Here is a 26,488-nt window from a genome sequence, read left to right as displayed (position 1 = left end):
TAATCTTATTCTTCTGGAATTATTTCCGTTGAATTATGAGTGAAAGAAAGTCTTCACAAACTGATACGCAAACTAACTCTCATTCATTTTAGCCTAGAACTAAAGAATTCCACAGTTGGTACGAATCAAAGTTACATAGTTTTCATCACTCTGTTACTGTACCCCTCTTTACTACAGGCCCCTCTAATGACAAGGAACTTCCAGGAAGCTTTGAGACAATCTATTCCACTAATTTGACAGTTTTGTAGAGTCATGTCTCTTATTGAGGCTAAAATATGCCTCATGTTTTCCATTATGCTGAACAAAAGCCTAGTCTTTCTTAAATCTAATAGTTCTTCACATATTTAAAGGCAATGATAATGGATTTCTTTACTTCCCTGTCAAAAAAATACTGGTGATTATTCAATCTTGTATCATTTTATCAGTGACTAGAAGAGAATCTGGTCTTATCAAGGCTGAGCCAAGGCAAATCATTATAAATTCATTACAAAACAGAAATGCTGCAAGGAATTCCTTAACTGAGAATCTTATTATACTGACAGTAAGACAATTTTTAAAGAATATCAAGTATCTGAAGCCTTTGAGTTATTGTTTTCATAAATGATTTACCTGAACAATTTCCCTTAAGAACTAAACATCATATAGCTTCCATTTTTCATATTTGCCAGTAAAGTGCAAGGTCGCTAGAGGTTAAAAAAACTTCAACTGGAGTTGGGGACTTGAATGTGGAACCCAATCCCTGGGAGCTTTGAGTTTCCTATCTGTTTTGAGGTTTAAATGAATATTAAGCTTATAACTGTAGTCAACTGCATCAGGAGTTTTATTTATTTATTTTCATTTTTTGACTTTATTTTTCTTTCACATGTCTGCATGTTTTTCCTGCATGCATGTCTGTGTACCACGTGCACACAGTGCCTGCAGAGGCCAGAAGGGAGTGTCTGATCCCCCAGCTGGATTTACAGAAGGTTGTAAACCACCATGTGGGTACTGGGAATTGAACCCTGGTCCTTTGAAAGAGCAACCTGTGTTTTTAACCAGTGAGCCATTTCTCCAGCCCCACCCCCTTGAAGTTTAAATGAGATTGTGAAAATATCTGTCAACTGTTAAGCACTACATAAACCTTATATATTGTTATAATATTAATACATCATCACAAACAAAAGCAAGTATCAAATCTAATGTATCAAAATTATGCACCAATGTCCCTTTTAAGTAAAAGTGAACATTAAAATACAAATCTCAAGCCAGGTGTATTTGACTGTAATCGCAGCACTTGACAAGCTAAGGCTGGGTGATAAAGACTTTGAGGCTAGCCTGAGCTGCACAGAGAGACTGTCTCAAAACAAAAAGCAGTATGAAAAGCCTTCTGACTTGTCATAAAAGGTAAATGTTTCAACTTTCTTCAAAACTTCATTATTTCTGGTCAGCTTTATCCTTTGACCAACTAACTCCATTAGTCTGAGAGTCTAACGTCTGCAATCATTCAACTGCCCAACAAGTATTCCAGGAAATCCAAGAGTAAGCAAGCAACAAGTTCCAGCATGTCTTCCTGTCCAAAAAGAGTCAGCAAACAGCTACCACACATATGAAAAACAGAAGCTAGAGACCGGTAAGTTCTGCCTACAGTTTTCTATCTTTTGAATCCTCAATTTAGAAGGCTTCTCATTAATCCCAAAGAACTAAAAAGTGATATAAATAAATTATCAATGCATTCATTATTACTACATATAAATTTCACATTAGAAAAAGGTTTAAGGTGTAATTATAAGGCACTTAATCTATACCAGGCACGGATGGAATGCTGTATTTGTATTGGCCAGTTGATCACATAAACCCAGTCAGGTAGCTTTATATGCTCATTTGCATCTTACACTTAAGAATACAGAGTAGGAAGGTGTCAAGTAACACATGTGATGACTAACAAGTGATGGCCTGGGGACTACAACTCATGCAGTGCAGCTCCAGTCCATGTTCTTAAGCACTAGGCTATGGAAATGTTTACAAAGTGATAAGGCAATGGAACTAATATGCAGCAACAAACAACAATACACAAAAACATAAAACTGGAAATGCCAAATAACATGCTTATTTATGTTTAGAATTTTAAAATACAGAAGAAATTATTCATGCTTAGAATTAAATGAATTGTCCCTTGATCAGAATGTATTAGATTGCACTCTGTTCTTCTAATTCACCTTTATTTCTCACTGTGTCAAATAGTACATAGCACAGCAGAGAAGCACAAATATCAAATGGATGGATGATTAAAAATGACAAATAAATGCTGTAATCTGGTGAGAGGAGAGAGAGAAGGAGAGAAAGGAGAGAGAGAGACTAATAAGCAGTCTGTTGATATTCAGCACAAATGGAAACTGTGTGATAACCATACTGATACTTGGTGGAAGCAAATGCTTAAAGGCAACTGTGGACTTGATAGTTTGAAGACAGCTTTAAAAGGGTAAATGAGGGGGAAGAGAGGATATTTGACATTTAACTGCTTTTAAATGTTAAAATGTACGCATATTTAGACTTCTCGCTTCAAGCTCTGTAATGATTTATAGAAATAACAGGTTCCTATGGATGTATGGCACACACCAAAGCTTTCAGTTACTGCTTTTCTAGATGGGCTCTGTCAAACCACAGTCATTGCCTTCAGTGGCTTAGAACATCACAAAGACAAGAGCATGGTTGCTTAATTCTGCAGTTTATTTTAATGTATGAGAACTACTGGAATTCTATCAACTTGGCTATTTCAGGCCATATGTATATGCATATTATAATAGTTGGCTGATACTTTTAGCTTACAAGAGAAATAAAATTTGTAGGACGCCTATATTAATACACAAGGAGCAACTCTCCGCCTCCTACTTGGAAAAGATCGTTAGAAACTGAATTGGCAGTAAAGATTGGATCAAGATTAAACCAAGTCCCTGAGCCACATCAAGGAATAAAATAGCTTAGATGCAATACACTACACCATGAAGGATTTAGATTGAGGACAGAGTAAGTAAAATGACCCAGAGCATGGCAAGAGACTAGTCATGCTCAGAAATATGAAAAAAATAATAATAAAGGAATAGATGGCAAAGAACTCAGGGTACATAGCATTTGTTGACCTAAGTTATCTAAGTGAAATCAGAAAGCTGAAGGGTAAGGAAACACACACTCACTTTAACAATTCATAGGAAGTTAGTGTTATCACAAATGCCAATCAGTATTCATCAACAGGCACATCTCCTTACATTCACAGGATATGGAGTGGAAAGATGGATGTTCACCAAGGCACGGGCAAAAGTCAAGCTAGACTGCAGAGCATGGATGTATGCTTGCAATCTTATTGGGGTAGAAAAAGCTAATGGTTGAGTGAACCAAGAGAAAAGCACTTTAAAGACTGGAGGCATTTAAGGAAAACAAACACACAAACAAAAAGACTGCCCTTGTCACTGGGAGAAGAGATGGAAGGTTGACTACACTTACAACAGAATGGAGACCCAAAGATGGCAGGCGTAAGAAGGGTCGCCAGCGACGAAGACGGAGAGATGGACTGGTAGCCTTTGCAGGGCCTACATGGTTACGTTTGACCCAGGGCAGGGATGCATGGTGACACAATGATGAGGCCTTCGTTCTGCAGTGGCTAGAATGAGGCTGTGATGAGGATGGCGAGGAGGACTACATAATTAAAAGAGAGAATATTTTACTTAGACCACGTTACTGGGTGATCATTTATCCTTAAAGCAACGTATGGTCATACTTGCATTCATATGGTCAAGTACTTTTAATAATTGTATTCTAGTAAAAGATCACATATGAATGTTGCTTAAAATGGGTAAAGTGGGAATTTATAATCAAGCACAAGGTTATGTTACATAACTTTTTAAGTGCACATCTCAAAATTTACATATCCTCATTTCCATTGCACAGACTCATGAAACTAAAGATTTAAAAGCCACTAAAATAGTATCTCTCTCTCTATATATATATATATCTGGCTTTAAAAATGTAACACACAAAATCCACATAACACAGACAAGTCACATAAAGAACAAAAGTGGAAAGAAAACCGAATCATAATAGGCATTGGTAAAAACAATTAGATAGTATAAACTCTGAAAGGGAGTATACCCTTAAAATTACAAATAAGAGCAAAACTAACCCCTCTGAAGGTGATGACCTGAATCAACTAATGATCCTTGTTATTGGCTGACAAGTTACAAGGAAAGTATTATAGCCTCTTGTCCATCTTTTGAGTAAATAGTAACATTATACAAAATGTGTACCACTTACATCAGGTACTCTCTGAAGTGCTACATATCTATCAGTTCATTAATCTCCCAGTAACTGGTGGGATCGTTACAACTATATTCACATTTTACAAATCAGAGGAAGCAGAGCACAAATGGGTGAAGTGACAGAACCTAGGTCATGTTGGCAGCACATCAGAGGACTGCAGATAAACCCAAGAGATGAGGTTCTGGAGCTAAATGGTCCTAGTCACCAGCACAGAGCCTGTGTGGCCAAGAGAAAGGTTCTGGTGACAGCTTTTATTATACTAGGTTATACTTGTCTTCTATTATAAGACAGAGAGAGCCAAGTGTAATTGTCTTAAGGATAGATACTGGGGGATGACTTCCCAAATGCTGTGGTTCCACAAAATATACAGGATGTAAAACTAACTTATCAGTGGTAATCCAGTCATCTTATGACTGTCACTTTCAACAGACAGCAACAGTATATGAGATTTATTTCTAGCCCAACAAGGCCACTACCAGTATAACTACAGTGAGAAGAAATAAAAAGACTAGTCGTCAGTTCCTTGGTGATAGTACATTTCACTAGCTATAATATTAGGAAAGTGACTTTAGCTTGAAATGATCTCCAAAATTCTTCAGACCTTTAAAAGTCTATGATCCTTATTGGCACTCTTGATCTGTGTAAGTTAAACACTAGCCTAAAACAGAACTGTCATTTTCCCCCTTGGAGGTTTAAGTTCAGCGTGTTAGCCAGCATTCATAATATTAATCATCCACCAGAAACATACAAAGAAATCCTACCCTTGACTCCATTTGGGAATAAAGGTGAATATAACAGTGTTTGCTCTCACAGACTGGTGCATTCAATCAGAGTTCACTCAAATGAGAGGCAAAGGGAAGAAGAGAAAAGATGAATGAATGAAAGAGGGAAAATGGAGCAGAGTGAGATAGGGGTAGAGACTAAAGAGTAGTGGAGAAACACGTGTTCTTTTCCATGGGTGCTGGCAAAGCCGTGAGATTAGGTTAGATATAATTTTACTATTCATAGCACAAGGAGGATTGACGGTCTATGTGCAGGCACACAAGGATGTTGCTGCACATGCAGGAGACTGCGTGTCAGGAGAGGCTGTTAAGTTGGAGGAGGCCAGTGGTTTACAGCAGGCAGTAGGCAAACAGGCACTGTCCTGGAGGCCGACACGCTCATTCCTTTAAGTTGCTTACTAAATGCACACATCTAAGTATTTATGGTCTCATTCTTGGGTTTTGTAAAGCAAGTTTTAAAACTTTTGTTTTAGTAACTTCAAATTTACGAAGTTACAGAAACCACAAATGGTACAGGAAATATCCAGATATGTCCTTGATGCCCCCTATGTTTGATCATTTGTACTTACACTGTCTTCCCTCATAACTTTTCTTCCTGAGACTATCTGAGGGTAAACAAAACCCACTATTGGTAAGGTATCCAATATTTTCACCCAAAAGCACAAATGTCCCTTTATATCCATGAGAGAAAGCTCCAAAAATGCGGGTATACTCAAATCTCTTATATAAAATCTTGTAATAGTATTTCCATACATGCATCTTCCCATATACTCAGTCACCTCAATTAATTCTTACAACATCCAATACAGTATCAACCCATGAAAAGTTAATGTACTATATCATTTAGAAAATAATGACAAAAATGTCTGTAGATTTTTAGTACAGGCAATTTTTTTCTTTTTTTTTTTTTTTTTTGGTTTTTCAAGACAGGGTTTCACTGTATAGCCTTGGCTGTCCTGGAGCTCACTCTGTAGACCAGGCTGGTCTTAAACTCAGAGATCCACCTGCCTCTGCCTCCCAAGTGCTGGGATTAAAGGCATGTACCACCATCACCTGGCAACAGGCACACTATATATATATATATATATATATATATATATATATATATATATATATATATATATATATATATGTATGTATTAATTGTGTGTGTGCACAAGCTCATGCACAAGAGTGCAGGTACCTTTGGAGGCCAGAAGGAGGCATCAGATCCCCTGGAACTGGAGTTATACTTGGTTGTAAAATACCTGAAATGGGTTCTGGAGACCAAACCTGGGTCCTCTGGAGGAGCAGTACACGCTCTTAACCCCTGAACCATCTCTTCAGCCCTGAGACACATTTTTAAAGAATATTTTTGACCCACGGTTGGTTGACTCTACAGATGCAAATATGATGAATATAGAAGGTCAACTAAGTATAAATCAAGGAAATCTCTCATAGTAACAGTAGTGCAATTATCACCTATGTTTTTATACTAGCACAATATCTAGATTGTCTAATCTCCAACCTATATGTTAATTTAGTCGGTTCATCCAGTCATGGTCTATGCACAATTGTCTTCCAAGGTCTGTAGGAGGCTGCACACAGTGGCACACACCTGTAGTTACAGTAAAGGAGGCTGATGCAGGAGGATCACTTGAGTTCAGAAGCTCTGGGAGTTAGTCTGCTACGCTGATAGGATATTCACACTAAATTTGGGATCACTATGGTGACTTCCCTACAGTAGAGTGCCGCCAGCTTCTCTAAGGAGAGTAAGGAAAGGAACATATCAGGGACTAACATAGACTTCATCATTTAGCCTGGTTCTTTAAAAATCATTTAATCTGGAACATTTCCAGTAGTCTTTGTCTTTACATGTTAACATTGTCTAAAAATATGTTGTAATTTTAAATTATGTGTATCTGTATGTGAGTGTACATGGCATGTGTGCAATTTCCCAGAGCTACCAGATGTTGAATACCTGGAGCAGGAGTCAGAGGTGGGTACTAAGAATCAGACTTGAGTATTTTAAAAGAACAATAAGTGCTTGACCACGGGGCCATCATTTCTCCAGCCCCCCTTTCCTATATTTTAATTGTCATCTTTCTGTGAATTTTATTTAAAATGCTCTCTTGTAGATATCATAGTGGAGGCATGTTTTACAACTAAGTTGATAATTTTTCTTCCAACTTACATATCTACATTTAAATGTCTTACATTGTATTAATTGCATGTCATTTTTTTCCTATGGTTGGATTATAATCTATATTGTTAATTTTGTTTTCTCCATTCTTTGTTCCATTGTGTCTTTAAAAAGGTATTTTTGTGATTCTACTTATCTTTACTATAGGTATGTTTATACTTTAAAAAAAATCTATTTTAACAACTGTCTTAGGATTTATAGTTAAGTTTCTTTAGTCCTGGTATTCTTTTTGCTGTTGTTGTTGTTGTTTGGTTTTTCAAGATAGGGTTTCTCTGTGTAGTCCTGGCTATCCTAAAACTTGCTCTGTAGACCAGGCTGGCCTCTACCTCAGAGATTCACCTGCCTCTGCCTCCTGAGTACTGGGATTAAAGGCGTGTGCCACCACCACCCAGCTGCTGTGCTCTTCAAATAATAGCACACAACTTGATACATGGTATTAGAACCTCACAGCAGAATTATCAAAATATTTCCTCCCATTCTTTATACTATCATCAAATATTTTTACATATGGTATAAACTTCCAATATGTGGTAACTGTTTACTTAGACAATTCAGGCTCCATTTTTGGTTTTGGAGATAAGGTCTATGAAGCCCAAGTTGGCTTCCCACTTGACATCCTCCTGTCTCACTCAGCATCCATAGTACTGGGATACAGATGAGTGCCACTGTGCCCAGCTACACAATTATCTTTTAGTGCAATTAAAAGTAAGAAAAAATGTGGCTGGCAAGATGGCTCAGGTGTTAATACCTACTTGCTCTTGTTCGATTCCCAGCACCCACATCAGACAGCTCACAACCACCGGCAATTCTAGCTCTAGTGGGACCCGATGCCCTGGCTTCTGTAGGTACTCACATGTGCGCACACATACCCAGAGTTGAAAATACAAATAAATCTTTTAAAATGTGTTTTTAGTTACCTTTACTTGTCCCATCTCCAGGACCCCAATTTCTGCATGGGTCCAAATTTCTTCCTGTTATCACAATGTTTCTGCATGGAGAAATTCTTTTATATTTCTTATAGTGGAAACAAAGTGGGAATGAGTTTTCTTCATTTTTGTGATACAGGTTCTAGCTCTCCATTTCAAAAAACTTTTTCTACTGAATTCTTTCAGTACTTTAAAAATAGTATCTTATTGTGCTCTACTTTGCATAACTTCTGATCAGAAATCTTGCCATAATTCTTTATTATCAGTATCTAATATACCTGTTTTTTCTGGGTCTTCTGAGTAGCTTGAACATTTTTTACTTATCTTTTGTTTTTCTAAGTACTTGATTATCTGGGAGGGTGTCTGATGACAGGAATATTTATTCTACAGTGTTTCTGAGGTTCTTGAAGATGTGGCCAATTATTTTTGAAAAAACAGTTAACCATTGATTCTTCTGATGTTTTATATCCAAAGGCCCCCATCTCCCTATTCCCCCTCTTACCCTCTCTGCCTCTTTTTCCAGGATTCCACTTCTGTATACTAACCATTTGAGACTGCCCACAGCGCCGAGATATTCCTCTGTCTTTTCTTGTCCAATAGACTTTTTATTTCTTTTTAATTACCTTTACTTGCTTTGTTGTAAAATTCACTAAACCTTTTTTAAATGTGTGTGAATTTACACACATGCGCACATGGAGGATGGAAGACAACCTTGGTCACTGGTCCACATCTCTCACCTTGCTTGAGGCAGTCTCTTTTATTATTTTTCTGTTCCATACACCAGGCTAGGAGCTTCCGGAGGTTCTCCTGTGTCTGCCTCCCATCTCACCATAGGAGTCCGGGGTTTATAGACACTCATGATGCAGAGCTCAGGCTTGCAGAGCAAACACTGAACTATCTCCCCAGCCCAAATACAATGAGGTGTTTTTTTTTGTTTTTTGTTTTTTTTCTCAGTTTTTCTGACTCTACTGGAAAGCTATTAAAGGCATTCTTCACCTCTGGTCCTGATTTTTGAGCCTCGTGTGTCCATTTAATTCTTTCTTAGAATTTTCAACTCTGCTAGCTATCTCCCCCGTTGATACATGTTGCCCATCTTGTCCACTTGAACCTTCAGTGCCATTATTACACATTCTTTGATAGTTCGTTCCAACATCGACATTTTATCTAAGCTTCATTCTGTTGACTGCTTTGTCTCCTTCTTGCTATTTTTGATTAAAAGTCAGACACCTTATATAGCATGACAGAGACAGAGATAAATAGCATCTACATTTAGGAATGGGCATGCCCCATCAAGATGTCAGTCAGTGCAGAGGAATGACTCTTCTAATCCATCCAGAGGTCGAGCTGTCTTGTTTTGTTTTTGCTAGAGTTACCCTCAGTACAACAGTGGGTGAAAATTCAGCATTCCCACCGTGCTGAGACTGAGTACTGGGTGACTGAAGTCTTTCGTTTTCAGTTCTTGCTCCTTGAAAAGCTTTAGGCCTTTGCCCAGAGCCTGTGCCTGAGGTCTTTCTTCATGTTACACACTCACCCTCACCTCAGTACATAGGGTGCTTTCTTGACTAACAGTGGTGACGTAAATAAAGTCTTTCTTTGTTCTTGTTCAATATCTGTCACTGGTAGTTCCTTAGTTTCTGTACACCAAGCACAGGGCTTTACCAAGGATTCCCTGAGTAGTAGAGGATCTCTCATAGAGATCCCAAAAGGAGATTTTTTTGTGTTTGGGGGTTTTTAAACTTTGTTCTCCAGAAAAGAAGAGCCCAGGTAAGTGCCTTCCACAGTGGCCATTGTTCCCCTCCTCCACACCTTCACCTGAGGCTCTTTCCTGCCTTGTTGGCCTGCAGTCAAACTCCTTTGTACTCAGTGAGATCTGTGGAAAGTGGGTGTGAATCCTCCCTTTGGGGCTGCTCCCAGGGACTCTATAGTCTCCTGACAGCCTGCAAAAGTTTGCCTGTCACAATTTGCTAAAATGTATAGCTCTTTTGTTTTTACAAAAGGTAGATAAAGCTCTGTTTCCTTTTTCATCAGTCATATTTTAGATGCCTACCTATCTACCTCAGTATCTCCACAACATTCTTCAATGCAAAATATTAATCTTGAAAGAGCTTATCACAGAGATGATGCACCTGGAAGACATTGCACTTTTAGAATGTCCTTAGTTTTCTACAACTATAAACAATGTCCTAATGAACATACTCACACAAATCTCCCTATACACTGATAACAATACCACATACCAGGTATCCTAAGATACTAAGGCTATGGAGTCCCACAACAATCTCTCAAGATAGAAATTACGATCATTTCTAAACATGAAGATAGAGGTTTTTGCCCAAACATTGTCATAATATTTATGTGTGATTTTAGCTCTATTTCTGTATATCATATTTTTCAGTGTAAGCATATGTGGCAGAGGAAAGATTGGGGGCGGGGTCATAATGCCAGCTCAGTATGTTTCAAACATCAAGAATTTTGTTTGTATGTGTAACCAATGTTCTACAGTATTAAAATTTGTATAATATATTATTATACTGCCTTGTTTCCCATAATGTAACAACAGGTTAAATGGCCCTTATCCAAAAGTGTTTCCAATTTCAGAGCTTTTGGAATTGAAACTGTACCTGGTTAGCACCCCATTTCAGATTCTGAACTTGGATTAGGGATATTCAATGTGTATTTAAATGACTCCTACACAGTGAAGCTATTATTCCGGGTATTATTGCTTCTATGCCAGCCTTAAGGGTTTAATAAGTAAATTTTCTGTTTTCTTTTTTTTTTTTTCTTTTTTGAGATAGAGTTTCTCTGTGTAGTCTCAACTGTCCTGGAACTTGCTATGTAGACCAGGCAGGCCTTGAACTCAGGAACCCTGTCTCTGCCTCCAAAGTGCTGGGATTAAAAGTATGCATTATCATGCTTGGCTAATAAGTAAATATTTGAAATTTTAATACTGAAGCAGTAACTCTTAAATTTTCACCCTATTTATAGTTGCTTATAGCTCATAATGATAATCACTCTCTCATAATGGAATCCAAAGTCATTAACAATTATCAAATTAAAAGTACTAACAGTACCAATGTTTGCCAAGACATTAACAGAACTCTATGTCCCACTGGCAGACTACATTGGTATCTTGATGGTGTAATGAGACTTTACCTACACCACTCTACATAGACTATGCAAGGATAGTGTATAATTCAAGATTATAGTATGATTCCAGATTACTGTAATAAAATGAAAATAGAAAGTCACACAATTTTTTATTGTTCAGTACATGTAAAGTCATGTTTTTACTAGCTACAGTCTATTAAGTATACAAAAGCATTATGTCTAAAAGTATCATATACAGATCCTAATTAAAACATTTTATGGTGAAAATGCTAACTATGATCTGAACTGTTGAGAAATGATGCTGAAACCTTCAATTAGTTAAAAAAAAAAAAAAAACAGTAATGGGAGAGAAACAAAACAAGGTATAATCTGTAAACCTGTATCTTAATTCTAGTTCTTCACACAGATACTTTCTAGGAATCCAAAGACATTATAAAAATAAAATGTTCTACTTTTCCAACAGAATGGCATTAAAGACACGGATTTTAAAATGTTTTAAATAAAAAAACTAAACATTCTGATTCTTATTTAAACTCAAAATTAGAGGGGGAAAAAGAAGAGGAGGAGGGTAATAGTGACTATAATTACTCTAATTCTGGGTAATCTAAGATCAATGATTTATCTGGAGGCAGAAACCATATAACTAGGGCTCTTTAATCCCAAAATGGGATTTGTTAACACCTGGCTTCAATATCAGTGTTTTCCATAATATGGAGAGCTACCTCACTCCATCAATGTCAATAATTTAACTGACTCATAGATGCACCTATCATTTCTACCTGCATTTCCCACATGTAATTCTAATTTCCTTTCTGACTGTCAAATTTATAACTATTTGCAGAAAGGAGGTAAATAAAAGCATAAATCCCAGGTCCTTAAAGGGAAAATTTCCTTTCACAGATCATATGCACATACTCTATACATTTTTTTAAAAATGTATTCTTCCAATAGTTTAACACCAAGCAATTAGAATTGCTATAAAAGCCAAAATGAAATTACCCAGAACTTTAAAAAGGGGGCCAGAGGACCTTCCTAAAAGTACTTCCCTGTTAAAAACCAAATGTCTGGTAGGTGACATCTATGCTACAAAAATAAGTATATTTTGGCTTACAGCCAAAGCATTTTCATTTAAATTTGTCATTATGTCTATAATTACATTATAACATGTAATTTCCTGAACATGAAAGATACTTAAACACTATTTTCCAAAACATATATAACATGACTACCAGAGGACTATGGTTAAGATTTCATGGGAAATTGGGGGGAAGGTGGAGCAAAGTTTGAGATCGGGCCTCACTACATTCTTAGGCTGGCCTCAAACTCTTCCTGTCTCAGTCTCCTGTGTGCTGAGCATTTGCTCCTGCAAAGGACTTGGGTGTGATTCCCAATACTCACATGGCAGCATGTAACCATCCATAACTCCAGTTCCAGGGGATCCAATGCCCTTTTCTGACCTCTACAGGTACCAAGTACACATATGCTGAAATCTAGCCTAAAATCTGCAGAAATTCATTTAGAATTAAATTATAATTTTGATTTTAAGGTTTAGAGGAAATTTAAAGTTGAATTTAAAATAGAAAAGTAAAAAGGTCAGATCCATGCAAAAGATAAAAAACTTATCCCTGTTCAACTGGCAAAGCTGTCAAAATCAAGCACAAACTAGAATCAAAATACATAAACTAGCACGACAGACTCCACAGGCAATGTGCACCAGAGCACCTTTCTTCACCATATGCAGCAGATGCCCACAGCCTCCAGATACTCTTTCCTGACACACACCCCACTGCAAATCTAACAACTGTGCTTGCACTTCAGTCTGTAATGTAGCACGAATCTTAAAAGTTCTTATTAATAAAAATAAACCTAGAGCCCAGATGTAACACAAATTGTTAGAAGGTCTTATTAATAAAATCAAACCTGAGCCAGGTATTAGGGTGAACATTGAATGACCAGAGAAGCAGAACAAGCCACAGCTACCTCATCTTGCCAATTCCTCGACTGATCCTGTTTCCTCAGACTGGAAGCCTCTGAGTCCTCATCCAAATGGATCTCAGCTGAACTGCTTCTTGAAAGCCTGAAAGCTTAACCGGGCCATAGTTCCTCGTCCTCACACCTTAAATACCTTTCTGCCTCCTGCCATTATTTCCTGGGATTAAAGGTGTGAGTCACCATGCTTGGCTGTCTCCAGTGTGGCCTTGAACTCACAGAGATCCAGGCAGATCTCTGTCTCTGGAATGCTAGGATTAAAGGCGTGTGCTACCACTGCCTAACCTCTATGTTTAATATTGTGGCTGTTCTGTTCTCTGACCCCAGATAAGTTTATTAGAGTGCACAATATTTTGGGGAACACAATACTACCACACTGTAAGTTTTAATGTTCAATGAAATTTGAACTTACTGTTGTCAAGCTACCTAAGCTAAGGTTCAGGAATTCCATTCATATAATTTGAGAGTAGCCTCAAATACACTTCTCATTAAATGCAAATTCTTCCATCCTAACAGTGCCCTGTGCACTGTAGAGTCAGAATACAAGGAGAAAAACCTTCTCATCTCCATGCATGCCAGTCTGTTTTTATACCTAAGGCAGTTTCAGATGGAAGCAGCACACCTAGTTAGATATGAAAGGAGGAACTGCTGAGGTCTGTCTAGATGTTTCCCTCAAAGAACAGCTTAGTGCTCCCATTTCTCAGACGAGAACAGAAGGAGAGAGAGGGAGGAGGTAGGAGGAGCGTAAGGCCTGCACTCAGTACCGCAGCAGAGAAGCAGCAGTGGAGAAGAGAGAGCAGGAGGATAGCATGAGCACACAGGAGGATAGCATGAGCACACAGGAGGATAGCATGAGGACACAGGAGGATAGCATGAGGACACAGGAGGATAGCATGAGGACGCAGGAGGATAGCATGAGGACACAGGAGGACAGCATGAGCACACAGGAGGATAGCATGAGCACACAGGAGGATAGCATGAGGACGCAGGAGGGTAGCATGAGGACTCAGGCTGGGAGGCTGGGCTTCCCAGTGTGGAGAACCAATGAAATTGGACTGCCTCCCAAAACCTGACTCCAAGTCATGTCAAAATAAGGAAAACAGGTTGTGGAAAGTAAAGAAAAAACTAAAAATGAGCAGGAAATTAGTGTCAAACTTTAAAAAGAACTTATTTTGTTTTTAGCATGTGTATGTCCGTGTAGGGATGTGTACACAGGCCAGCAGAGGGTTTTAGGTATGCTGCAGCTGGAGTTGCCTGGGATCATAAGCCACCTGACATGGGTGCTAGGAACCAAGCTCAGATGCTGAACCATGTCCCTAGTCTTTATAACCTCAATCTTGTTGATAAAATTGGACTTACATACTTTAGCTACATTTCGCTGTTTCCATTTGTCTCTTCCAAGAGGATCAGGAATTTAAACTCTATATAGAAACTAAGCTCTTCCTAACAGCCTTTTCTTTCATAGCGAAGGAAAAAGACAAAAACATCCTCAAATGAGAGTGAGCACTTAACCTTAGGCATGCAGACGTGGTTGTGGCTGAATGGAAGGACTTCTGCTATGCTTCAGGGCAGGTGAGATGGCTCAAGAGGCAAAGGCTCCTGCCACCAAGCCTAATGACCCAAGTCTGACTCCTGGGTCCTCCAGGGTGGAAGGAAAATCGACTGCAGAAAGCTGGCCTCTGACCTCCATACACGACATGGTATTTACTCACATGCATGCAGGAGTACACAAAATAAAGGTAATGAGATATTTTAAAACCATAAACATCTTCACTTCAGTTTGCAATGAAGCCATATACTATATCTACACAATAAAGATACAACTTTAAACTTGTCTCCTACATTGACAATATGCACTGGCTAAGTCAAAAGTCACCTAGATTCTAATTGGTTGGATCTGTCTGTCTGTCTGTCTGTTTCTCTCTCTCTCTCTCTCTCTCTCTCTCTCTCTCTCTCTCTCTCTCTCTCTCTCTCACACACACACACACACACACACACACACACACACACACACACACACAGAGCTATATTGCTATAAACTCGCCATCTGTTTTTTTAATTTTTTTGGTTTTTCGAGACAGGGTTTCTCTGTGCCTTTCCTGGAACTCACTCTGTAGCCCAGGCTGGCCTCGAACTCACAGAGATCTGTCTGCCTCTACCTCCCAAGTTCTGGGATTAAAGGCGTGCGCAACCACCGCCTGGCTGCCATCTGTTGATTTAACCAATCAACAATTGAAAATTCTATTATATATTCTTTTCTTAGTAGTCTCTAACATCTAATATCTATTAATAAGTAACCTACAGATGATTTTAAGAACACAAGAGGATATGCATAGATTATATGCAAATACTAAACCATTCCACTCAAAGGACATATAAAATGAATAATGAATAAAAGTTAAATAAACATTTTACACAAGGAATCTGTTATCTATGAGTGTTCCTGGAGCCAATCTGTCCACTAGAAATACGGAGAGACACAACTGTGTGTGGTATATCCTTTATTATATATACCTATCTGTCACTACATACTTGGAATCAAAACCTTACCCAATGATTAAACAGACCTGATTTTAAAAGTCAGCAACACTAACCTGGCCCAATTACATTGTAATTTCATTAAGTATTAAATTTCATTTTGTGACTTAAAGTCATTTCACAAATTTACTAAAGATCCTTGAAGGGTCATTAGAAATGAAACCTTATTTCCCTCTGTCAAAGCAAAAAAGACTTCTGAAGACAAAAACTATTTCTTATTCATATTCATCATGCACAGCCTCTGACACAGAGTCACCGGCTTAGTTTGCCAAGTGAAGGAAAAACAATTTACGCTACCTACTGAAAACCTTAAGAATGTCTATCCTTTTAGTCACACCTAGAAGAAACCTCTTTGGAAGAATCTGCAATGAACACTTGGGTAAAGAATGATATTTAATAAAGTCTATTTTTAAGTTGAAAAACTAAAAATATAAGTATCAAATTAAGGAAATGGAAAGTAAATTCTGATTTACTTACCTGAAAGTATGCAAAGAACTAGTTTTGAGAAAGTTTTGAAAAATAAAATATTCATATTAAAATATTAAGAAAATCTCCTTTTCCTCAGCTGTTTAGATTATGCTAACGACGTGAAAGTAGAGTTTGAAGGCGAAGTATACCGGGGTTTTTCTTTCTTGCCTTCATGGATGATTTGCAGACTTTTTCCATTATTGCACTGTGGACTGTTCATTAACAATTAAAAATACTCACGCTACCCAAATCATCATGTCTGAACAGAACCTTTTAATCTACGTAGTAGATACCCAGACCATATCAACTTGGAACCACCTGCAGGTTCTAAACATTCTAAAAGGACTTAGATTGGATATTTAGAGTCCTCTTTAAATTAAGTAAATATGCTTATGCCTAATTATAGTCATTTCAAATCAGTAACCATTAAAATATTTAACTGCATTTAGCATTGGGCTACATATTACTGCAGTATACATGTAGAATAACATTTTTGTCAATGGAAACTTAGCTTAATACAATCTCACTAATTTTTTTTTAACATGGCACTTTAAAGAAAAAAAATCACAAAATCACTGGAGAAATGAAATTCAAGTACAACTAAAGACAATCAACTTATTGTTTCTCACTCAGTCCATTCCATCCAAGGTAGAATGATCATCACTTTAATCAAATCATAAAGTGGCTGCACAATCCGCCTACTGATGTTTTATTGTGCTGTGTGGCCTGGCAGGGGGGCACACACCTGCAATCCCAGCACTTGGCTGGCAGGACTAGAAGAGGACCACGAAGCGAGACTGCCCGAGTTCGAGTTCTGGCTAAGCCTTGGGGACAGTAGCTGAACCTCACTGTGCCGCAGCTGCTTCATCTGTAAGGGAGATAATACCTGTAATCCTAAAGCTCCTCTGAAGGAAACAGCACATACTCTGAACCGCTTCCATTGCACTGTTAAGGGGAAACTAACCTAACAACACTTTTATTCTTACTATCTAGAATCCAATACAAAATGGTGAAGTAGCAAATTAAAAGAAATCACAGGATAAAGCGACTCCTCCATTGAAAACTACTCATAGCCACTCTCCTGTTTATTTTTTAAGTTTAATTAAAAACAACAAAACAAAACAAAAACTATCTTTCAGTAAGTAAACAAAACTAAGTGAAGTGGGCCCACTGTCCAAACTTCTGGATTAGCCAATATCTGACAGACAGTAATGGTGAGGTAGTGAAAAACATCCAAGTAACAACTCCACTGTGGCCACAGCCAATCTTCTGAAAAGACCACTGAACACTAGTGGTTCAACTTAACAGACTTCTCATTTAGTTTGTAAATCTCAGAATGCAATAATCTTCCTGCCCCTCCATTCCCATCAAAATGTTCAGAGTGTAGAAATGATGCCATCGCCATCTGTGATCAACTGCAGGGTACACTATTAACTACTGGCTCCTCTTCCTCTGTCCACTCCTTTTAATACCTAAGTAACCCTGGAATTTCTTTTTGCCCCATGGTTATTCTCCCCCGAGAGCTCATAAGCTTCTGCCCAAACATAAAAGACTAAAGATATCTGCCATGACCTTTAGACTTCTAGGCATAAGCTCAATGCCTTTCACAGGTCAAAAACACTACATTACACTATGAAGTAAATAAATTTCATGATATGAACCCAATTCATAAACACAATTTGATAAACACTACACATAGCATCTATGGTAGCTCTAAAATGCCCAAGAAGTCCAAGTTTCCTTTTACCTGGCTTCATTCTCGTGACCATTCAAATTAGTTTTTCTCAATGCCTAATAAAAGAGCATCACCATCTATATTTACTGACTGCCCATTAAATGCAAGGCACTATTTTAAAACAGCTTTTGAGATCAACTCACTAATCTTCATAGCAACCTCATAAGGTGGGCAATATTATCAGTAGTTTACACAAGGAAAATATCTTGCCCACACAAATAAGCAGAGGAGTCAGTATAAAAACCTACATCCTATGTTTTAACCTTGATACTACATTATTTTTTACTGAATTCTATTTTCCAGCATCCATGGCAAACAAGGTGTGCGCTGTCATGGGACCCACATTTTAGTCAATGAGCAGAATGAAGAGATAAATGAAAGGGAGAAGCAACTCATTATAGACTATTTTAAAAGACCAGGAAGAAAATAGCATATTATAATAGAAAGACAGGTAGACGGTGAAAGAAGGCCTCCCTGAGAAAAAATGACTGAAATCTGCAAGATGAGAAAGGGGCCACACCATCTCTGTAACAAGAAGAGGTAGCCCAGATAACTCTTGTGTTTACTAGGTTATGAAAAGTCCAAATGGCATTAGGCTGATCATCATACTAAAACCAAAGTTCTATTACCAAATCTCTATTATTTGATAGTGCCCTGATTAGGTTTTGGTTGGTTTATTTTTTCTGGGGTTGTTTGTTTGTTTTGTTTTGTTTTGTTTTTGTCAAGTTGCCACAGCTAGAATTACGAATTGGGAAGAGGAACTTCAATTGAGAAAATGCCTCTAACTGCTGGGTTTGTAGTTAATCAAGTCTGTACATCATGTTCTTCACTAATGATTAACGTGTGAGGGCCCAGTCCACTGTGGGTGGTGCTATCACTGGGAAGGTGGTCCTGGGTTGTATAAGAAAGCAGACTGAGCAAGCCATGGGAAGCAAACTAGTAAGCAGTATTACAATCTCTGTGTTAGTCCCCACCTCCGGATTCCCATTTCCTACTCTGACTTATCTTCATGATCAACTGCAAGCTGTAAGGGTAAAATAAACCCTTTCATCACAAGTTGTTTTTGTTCAGTGTCTTTATCATAGCAATGGAAAGTAAATTAAAACAAACAGGTCATAGGATGATCTAACTAGAATCCTTAGAAGAAAAGAGACACCAAATACATTCGTCTTCATTCTCAATCTTTCTTGCTCTCTCCTCCCCACATCCTTCAAATCTCCCACTCCCAAAATGCACACAGAAGTTTTCAGGAAGCCAGGGAGAAATGCCTGACAGCACCTTTATCTTAGACTTCTAGCATCCAAAACTGTGAGGGAAAACGTTTCTGTTGTTTAAGCCAATTATATTTTGGGGGCAACCCAGGCAAACTGACTTGGGTGGGAAAGACCTAGGTCTTGTGTAGGAACTGACAGAACAGTTGGAATAGAGAGAATGTTTTAAGACTCTGAAGCCCACAGGCAGCAAGGGGCAAGTAATTCTGAAATAAGACAAAGAAAGCAAACTGCTCCTGGCAGAGGTCGAAACTTGTTGTGAAATGGATTTAAGAATATACAGTGTCAGATTGTTTTCTTCAGTGGCAAGAGGTCATTAACATATAATTACTAGGTGCTACTAGTAAGATCATCTTGTAATATACAAATCAACCTCACAAAACAAGGAACTAAATTCATATAAAATGTTAACTGTGCTCTAGTGAAAATATTTACTATAGAACTCCAAAAAACTAAGATTTTTGTCTTTTGGGTTTTGTTTCATTGTGTATCCCTAGTTAATCTGGAGCTTGCTATACAGATCTGGCTGTGTTAGAACTCTCAGAGATTCTCCAGATTCTGCCTCCCCTACGTGCTGAGATTAAAGGTGTGCGTCTGATTGTATGTACGGCACCATAAGCATGTAGGTACCAACAGAGGGCATTGGATAACCTGTAACTATAGTAACAAGCAGCGGGAAGAACTGTTGTGGAAGAACAGTAAGTGCTCTTAACTACTGAGCCATACCCTAGCCCATGAGACTTTTTTTTTTAAGTTTTTATACCACTAAAGACATTTCTAATCTAATACTGGAAATAGTAAATATGCAGTGAGCAAATGTGCAAAGAACACTTCTGGATAATTTAAAATGTACAAATAAACCAAACATCAGTCCTAGAGCTAAGAACCACAACAAAAGATAAAATTCCCTACCTCATAAGCTAAGGTATCTATTTATAGGAGGCATTTTATATACCACTAAGGGAGAAATAATAGCAAGTAAATTGTGACAACAGTTCAAACAGGTCTTAATTCTAGAATTATTAAAATGTAGGGAAATGTATACCAGTTTGTTTGTTTAGACAGGGTCTCACTATGCAGCCTAGGTGAGCCTGGAACTGAATGTGCACAACAGGTTATCTCAAATTGCTGATTCTCCTGCCTCAGCCGTCTCAGTGCTAAAATGTAAGCTTATATCACCACATTTTGCTTGAAAAAAAAAATACATGTTAAATAGCTAAGAAAGAATATGAAAATAAATAAATGCAGAACATTGAAGTCACATGAAAGAGTGCATAGAATAGATCAAATATATACAGGTTATAAGAAGTACTTTATAGAGTGTCACATTGAAGCTAATTTGAAAGCTAAGTAGAAATCAGAAATGCAGATGCCGAGAGAAGGAATATTTTCATAAAGAGAAATTATAAGAAAAAATAGCAATAAAATAAGATATTGGTAGAGAGAAATATTTTCAGAAAAATAGCCAGAGTAGTCAGGATTAAGAGAAGCTGTAAAGAGGCTGAAATTGACACAGAAACTTGAGGAATGGCCCCCAAACTATTTATTTCAACTCAATGTGTCTTAAGAGTCATAATGGACATAAATGATATGGCTCTAACAATGATTCTCAACTGTGAGATCGTGGTAAAAGAGATTAACTCTACTGGGAGTAGGACCTGAAAAAGCCTTCTAAAAAATGGTACATTCCTTCCACTCCACCTTTGAGAATCACTGCAGTGGGAAAACAAAAGTCTGAGTCACTGACTGAATTACAAATCAAGAAACGTAATGGAGTTAAAACTATAGGAAGATGAAGGGCAGAAGAGAAGGCACAGATAATAACCTCAAGCAAGGACAGTGCATTCTAAAATGTCAGTAGGTCATTCCCGTGACAGCCAACTGGCATCCACAATCACCAAGGATGACGAAGTTGCAGTCTGAACAAAAAGAGATGTGACTATCATTCAGGTAGTAAAGCCATAACGTGGATGGAGATCCAGAATGGACATGAAAGAACGTACCACAAAGGCAATTTTCTGAAGTTGAAATAAACATATTGATCTGCCTCATCACTAGTTTTTTTTTTTTTAAAGACTTATTTAATATGAATACAGAGTTCTGCCTGCATGTATGCCTGCAGGCCAGAAGGGGGCACTAGATCTCATTACAGATGGTTGTGAGCCACCATGTGGTTGCTGGGAATTGAACTCAAGACCTCTGGAAGAGCAGCCAATGCTCTTAACCTCTGAGCCATCTCTCCAGCCCTCATCACCAGTTTTAGTGAAATAACAACACTGCAACCCAAAGTTCCTTAGACCACAACAAGCATGCATACAGCAAGAGCACTGAACGAATTTCACAGCTGCCTACTATGTGCATCTACTGTAAACGGAGTAAAAATCAAGTCTACAACTTGGAAAGAGAATGAGCAGCTTTGAAGAGACAATTACAAGGACACTTAGTGTTTCAATTAGTCAAACACCCACAGTCATACAGTTTGAAAGAAGAATAATTACAGCTATATCATAGTATCAAAGTATTTTCACTTAAAAAAGGGTTTAATAATAATCTAAAATCAATTTCTTTCTTTTTTTTTTTTTTGGGTTTTCGAGACAGGGTTTCTCTGTGTAACTTTGGAGCCTCTCCTGGAACTCACTCTGTAGCCCAGGCTGGCCTCGAACTCACAGAAATCCATCCACCTGGCTCTGCCTCCCAAGTGCTGGGATTAACGGCGTGTGCCACCACCGCCCGGCTAAAATCAATTTCTTAATTATGTCATTTTTCCAAGTATTTTAAAAGCCAATAAGCAATATCATCCTATATGTGAAAGTGTGACTTTCCCCGTTTTTATTAATATACATTAGCTGTACAGAACATGAGTTTCGTTACGACACTTTCCTAACAGCACTTCATATAGCATACTCTATCACATTCTCCCTCATTGCCCTCTTTTGCCCGACACCTTCCCCCTTCCACCGGTTCCCTTCTTCTCCCAAAATAATCGGCCTCTGACAGTTGTGATTTTAAGTCACATGGGAAGAAATGTCCAGTTTCCTGGTGCTGTAAATATACCAGCTGAATTAATCAAAGTCTATTCATTCTGACTGATATTTTCTGACAAAGTTCCTTCGAGAGTAAGGGCTTGAGAAGAGTAGAGAGAAGGGATGGATGAGAGAAATGAATAAAGTAAACAGAGAGGCAAGAGAAGGATCAGAAGTGACCCAGCAGAACTCACTGCAGCATAAACTTGGAGATCATCATAGTCGCCCAGAACAGTCCCTGAGCAACACCTTTTTTTTTTTCCCCCTGGAAACTAGGCATGATACTGGTGCCCAAAGACCATACAGGCTAAAAACTGGATGTATGTGGAAGTCACCCCAGAACAGTCCCTGAGCAACACCTTTTTTTTTTTCCCCCTGGAAACTAGGCATGATACTGGTGCCCAAAGACCATACAGGCTAACAACTGGATGTATGTGGAAGTCACAGGAATCTGAGAGGGAAGAAACAGACCACCTGTTAAACAAAGCAAAGAATACACACTCTGCAACCTGTGAAAGGATCCGGCAAAGTAAATCAGTCATTCATGTAGCGTGTTAGCAGCCTGGACAAACATTTCTTCTGCTATCACTCTGACTGCTGCTGTTTCATAAGCAAATTCCAAGGAAAAAGAAAAAGAAAACCAAAGTAGTCAAATACTTTTCCAAAGCCACAGTATAAGGTCAAATTTACACACAGCAACATTTTTTTAAAAGAAATGTGAAATACCTCAGTCTGACCTTCATGTGCACTGGTCTCATGAGTAACTCGAATAGCCTGTAATAAGAATATAAACTATTTACAAAAAAATAAAACAGCTATATCTACCTTTTAAATGAAAATAGTAACAAAGCTCAATTTTTACCACCTAAAATCCTGTAATGAGGCGGGAAACTGGAAGAACTTTAGGAGCAGTTTAGCACTAAACCTTTCAGAATTATATCTGGATAGGCAAATGAGCCACTGTCCTTTCTACCCACAAATCTCTTAAGCGTTAGGAAACTGACTAGCTCACAGTTTCTAATTTGCAAAGTGCAAGGAAAGGGTCAAATAGCTTCCTTAACTGTTAGAGGCCACACTTAACACTTTATTCCCTTGAGACCTGGAATAAAGTGAGCAGCTCACAGACAGAAACTGAAGAAGCTTATCTCATCTGTCTCTCCAAGGTGCATGCTCCTGCAGCTCTGGCTGAATTTATGCTTACTCATGCATTTCAGTCGGCAATTTAAAAATGTGGTGCAAAAGGCATGCGTTTATGAGAAGCTAGGGAATTCAGTTATCTGAACTTAATGCTCTAATCATACCCACTATTATTAAAGATGCAGAGAAATGGACACACTAGAAAACCTGGGGTGAAAGTATAACTGTTATATATAGCAATTTGGTGATAAGTATTAAAGCCATAAAGACATGCAAACTGATCAGCAATTTCTCTTCTAGGATAACTATGTTGATACATTTAATGTATGTGATTATATGAAATTAAGGATGGTTCTAAAACCTCAGACACAGTAATATACATTTTCAATAATTTTAAGTGGTGAAAAAGAGAGAGAAAACTCTTAGATTCCAAACATCATTTTACTGGTTAAATATACTATACAATGGAAAGCTACTCAGCCATTAGAATAATAATGTTAAATATATACTTACTGGTGTTAATACGTTTGTGATAAGTGAAAAAAGCAAGTTATAAAACAGTATTACAGTGTGATCAAATTTTTAAAAAATATTGTGTATATACATACATGTTCCCTATAAAAATATCAATGATAGCTACCTTTCACTGGTGGAATTATTGGCAACTGTCATGTTATTTTACTTTTATGCAAAATAAGGATTTCTTATGAAATTTCCAGGTTTTTAAAACTTAAAGCAACTAAAGTATTTTGGAACACTAAACACTATAATAAATGTATATCATATTGCTTTTCTAATTTCAAAGAACATCATCTATTGATAGTACTAAAAGACAAAAATCCTTCGGAAAAAAATAATTTCAAAACTAATAAATGCTTAGAACAATCATTTCAAACTGGATTAGAGAGTAAGAGTACAGTTATTAATTTGCAAACTATATATATTTGCTCATTCTGCCCTGGACACAGAACTGTCAACTGAACAACATATACATATATATTTCATGTATAGTTACCTGAAAAAAACAAAAGCCCTTGTAATGGATATGATTTTTCCCCCAACTATAGTTTTAAGACAAACCACTAAGAGAACCTACAATCCTGTAACGCTGCCCAGGGATGAGGTCAAGACAGAAAGAAGGTACTGACATCATAGTTCTCCAGGTATTTGGCTCTTTCTTCAGGACTCATTGACACAGACTCCTCTAGGAATTTTTTCAATGTTGATCCAGATTCTGAGAATGTCAAAATGATTAAAATTTTAAGTTTAATTACAGAAAAAACTAACAATAAGAAGTAGTACAGTATTTTCTTAGGTAAAAATCTAAGACTCTTGGGATAAATAATAAAGTCAAATGTTCTTTGGCTGAGCCTGTTCATCAACAATATGAGAAAATGGGAAGGATTAATATCCTCTTCTCCTGGCTTCATGTATATTCCCATAACAAAAGAAGAGATGCATTGCTTTATAGTTTGAGAGAGTTAGAGCACCCCCTACTGTTCAATCAAGTTAACACATCTGAAGGGAAAAGCGGACGGAGAATGACTTACCAAAGTGCATCTTGTCTTTGTTGTTTGCAATGGCGTGGATTAGTCCAATCGTCCCACAGGCATTGCTGATGGTTTGCTTCATGAAATACACTGATGATGTAACATCTTGTCCTCGAGATTTTATTTTTTCTTCCTCTTCTGTCCTGAACACTTCATACTATTGGGGGAAAAGTCAATAGTCCACATGCAAAAACCACACACTAAAAAGAACACTCGAGTTTGTAAAGGATATGAAATGATGAGATTTAGATTAAATAAGAAAAGCTTTAAGGTAAGATCATAACATTATCACCTACCAGATTGACAAAAGACAATGGAAACTGTGTCAATAAAGACATGAGAAAAAGGACAGTCTTGAATTATTTACTTTGCTCGTTGCTTACTTCCAGACAAGGGTTTCCCTGTGTTGTCCAGGTTGGTCTGGAACTTCTGAGCTCAAATGATTCTCCTGCCTCAGCCTTTCAAGCATGGGCTGCAGGCATGTTCGATGACACTTAGCATCATATGCCATTGTTAAAAGTAGTCATTGGTACAACCATAGTAGAAGGCACATAGGAATCTGCATTAACACTTTCAATGTGCACACCATCTAACAAACAATTACCTTTGCAATAGCTTGGTTTAAAAAATAATCTTCAAATGTACAACCAGCAATGGGAGTGTAAGTCCACGGTAGTGCTGGCCTAGCATGCATGAAGCCACAGGTTCAATCCCCAGCAACACGGACAGAGACACACAGACACACACACTGAATAAAACAAACAAGTATATCTACATATTTTATTTTAAAAACTGAGTGAGAAGGAGAAAGGAAAGCAGAAAGATGACTGCTTCTGTTAACTGAGGGTCTACAATTTTGAGAGGCCAAGAGAGCAGAGGTTAGCAAAGTGCAGAGCACACAGCTAAACCTGCCCACTCCCGTTTTCCTGAAGTAAAATTTTATTAATGTACTGATATGGCTATCTGTCTATAGTTGAGAAGTTAGAGACTTCGATGCCTACAGTAAAGCCAAAATTGTTATCATTCGGTCTTTTACAGAAGTCTTTCACAGAGTCTTTTTCTGATCTGCATAATAAAGGATACAAATGATATCTACAGAAACCCAGAGTTTAAAAGTGATTCTGGGGCCATCTGGAGAGATGGCTCTGAAGTTAAGAGCACTTCCTGTTCTTCCAGAGTTCTGGGTTTAATTCAGAGAGCCCATAAGGGGGCTCCTAAGTGGCTGTAACTCCAGTTCCAGAAGTTCGAATGCCCTCTTCTGGCTTCCTTGGGCACTGCACATGCATGCATACAGGCAAAATACTTAACACACATAAAATAAAAATAATCTAAAAAATAGTAAGTACTTCTGAGAACAAATGTATCTATGCTTAAAAATAATTTATGAATGTATTTCTAAATCAAAGTTTTAAGCAATATCTTCGGGTGCCAAGATTAATTCACTCATTTAAACTGGTTTTTTAAAAAAGCTGAGTATATCAGGGTCTCA

At 37.8% G+C, this 26,488-nt stretch overlaps 1 protein-coding gene across 3 annotated transcripts in view; it reads right to left on the bottom strand.

Moving 5' to 3' along the window:
- Positions 1-26,488, bottom strand: part of Uchl3 (ubiquitin C-terminal hydrolase L3) — a 48,819-nt gene that overhangs the window by 6,424 nt on the left and 15,907 nt on the right. For 2 of the 3 annotated variants that reach the window (XM_076545460.1, XM_076545459.1), the window contains 3 exons: positions 25,000-25,156; positions 24,598-24,683; positions 23,039-23,086 (listed from right to left, as the gene is read on the bottom strand). In XM_076545460.1, the coding sequence (XP_076401575.1) occupies positions 23,039-23,086; positions 24,598-24,683; positions 25,000-25,156 (291 nt within the window). Of the gene's footprint in view, positions 1-3,477; positions 3,670-23,038; positions 23,087-24,597; positions 24,684-24,999; positions 25,157-26,488 lie in introns of all 3 variants that reach the window. The other variant, XM_076545461.1, reaches the window with a different exon arrangement.

Source organism: Peromyscus maniculatus, chromosome 9 (genome assembly GCF_049852395.1).
Source record: "Peromyscus maniculatus bairdii isolate BWxNUB_F1_BW_parent chromosome 9, HU_Pman_BW_mat_3.1, whole genome shotgun sequence".
Lineage (NCBI taxonomy): Eukaryota > Metazoa > Chordata > Mammalia > Rodentia > Cricetidae > Peromyscus > Peromyscus maniculatus.
This window is presented reverse-complemented; position numbering and strand designations above follow the sequence as displayed.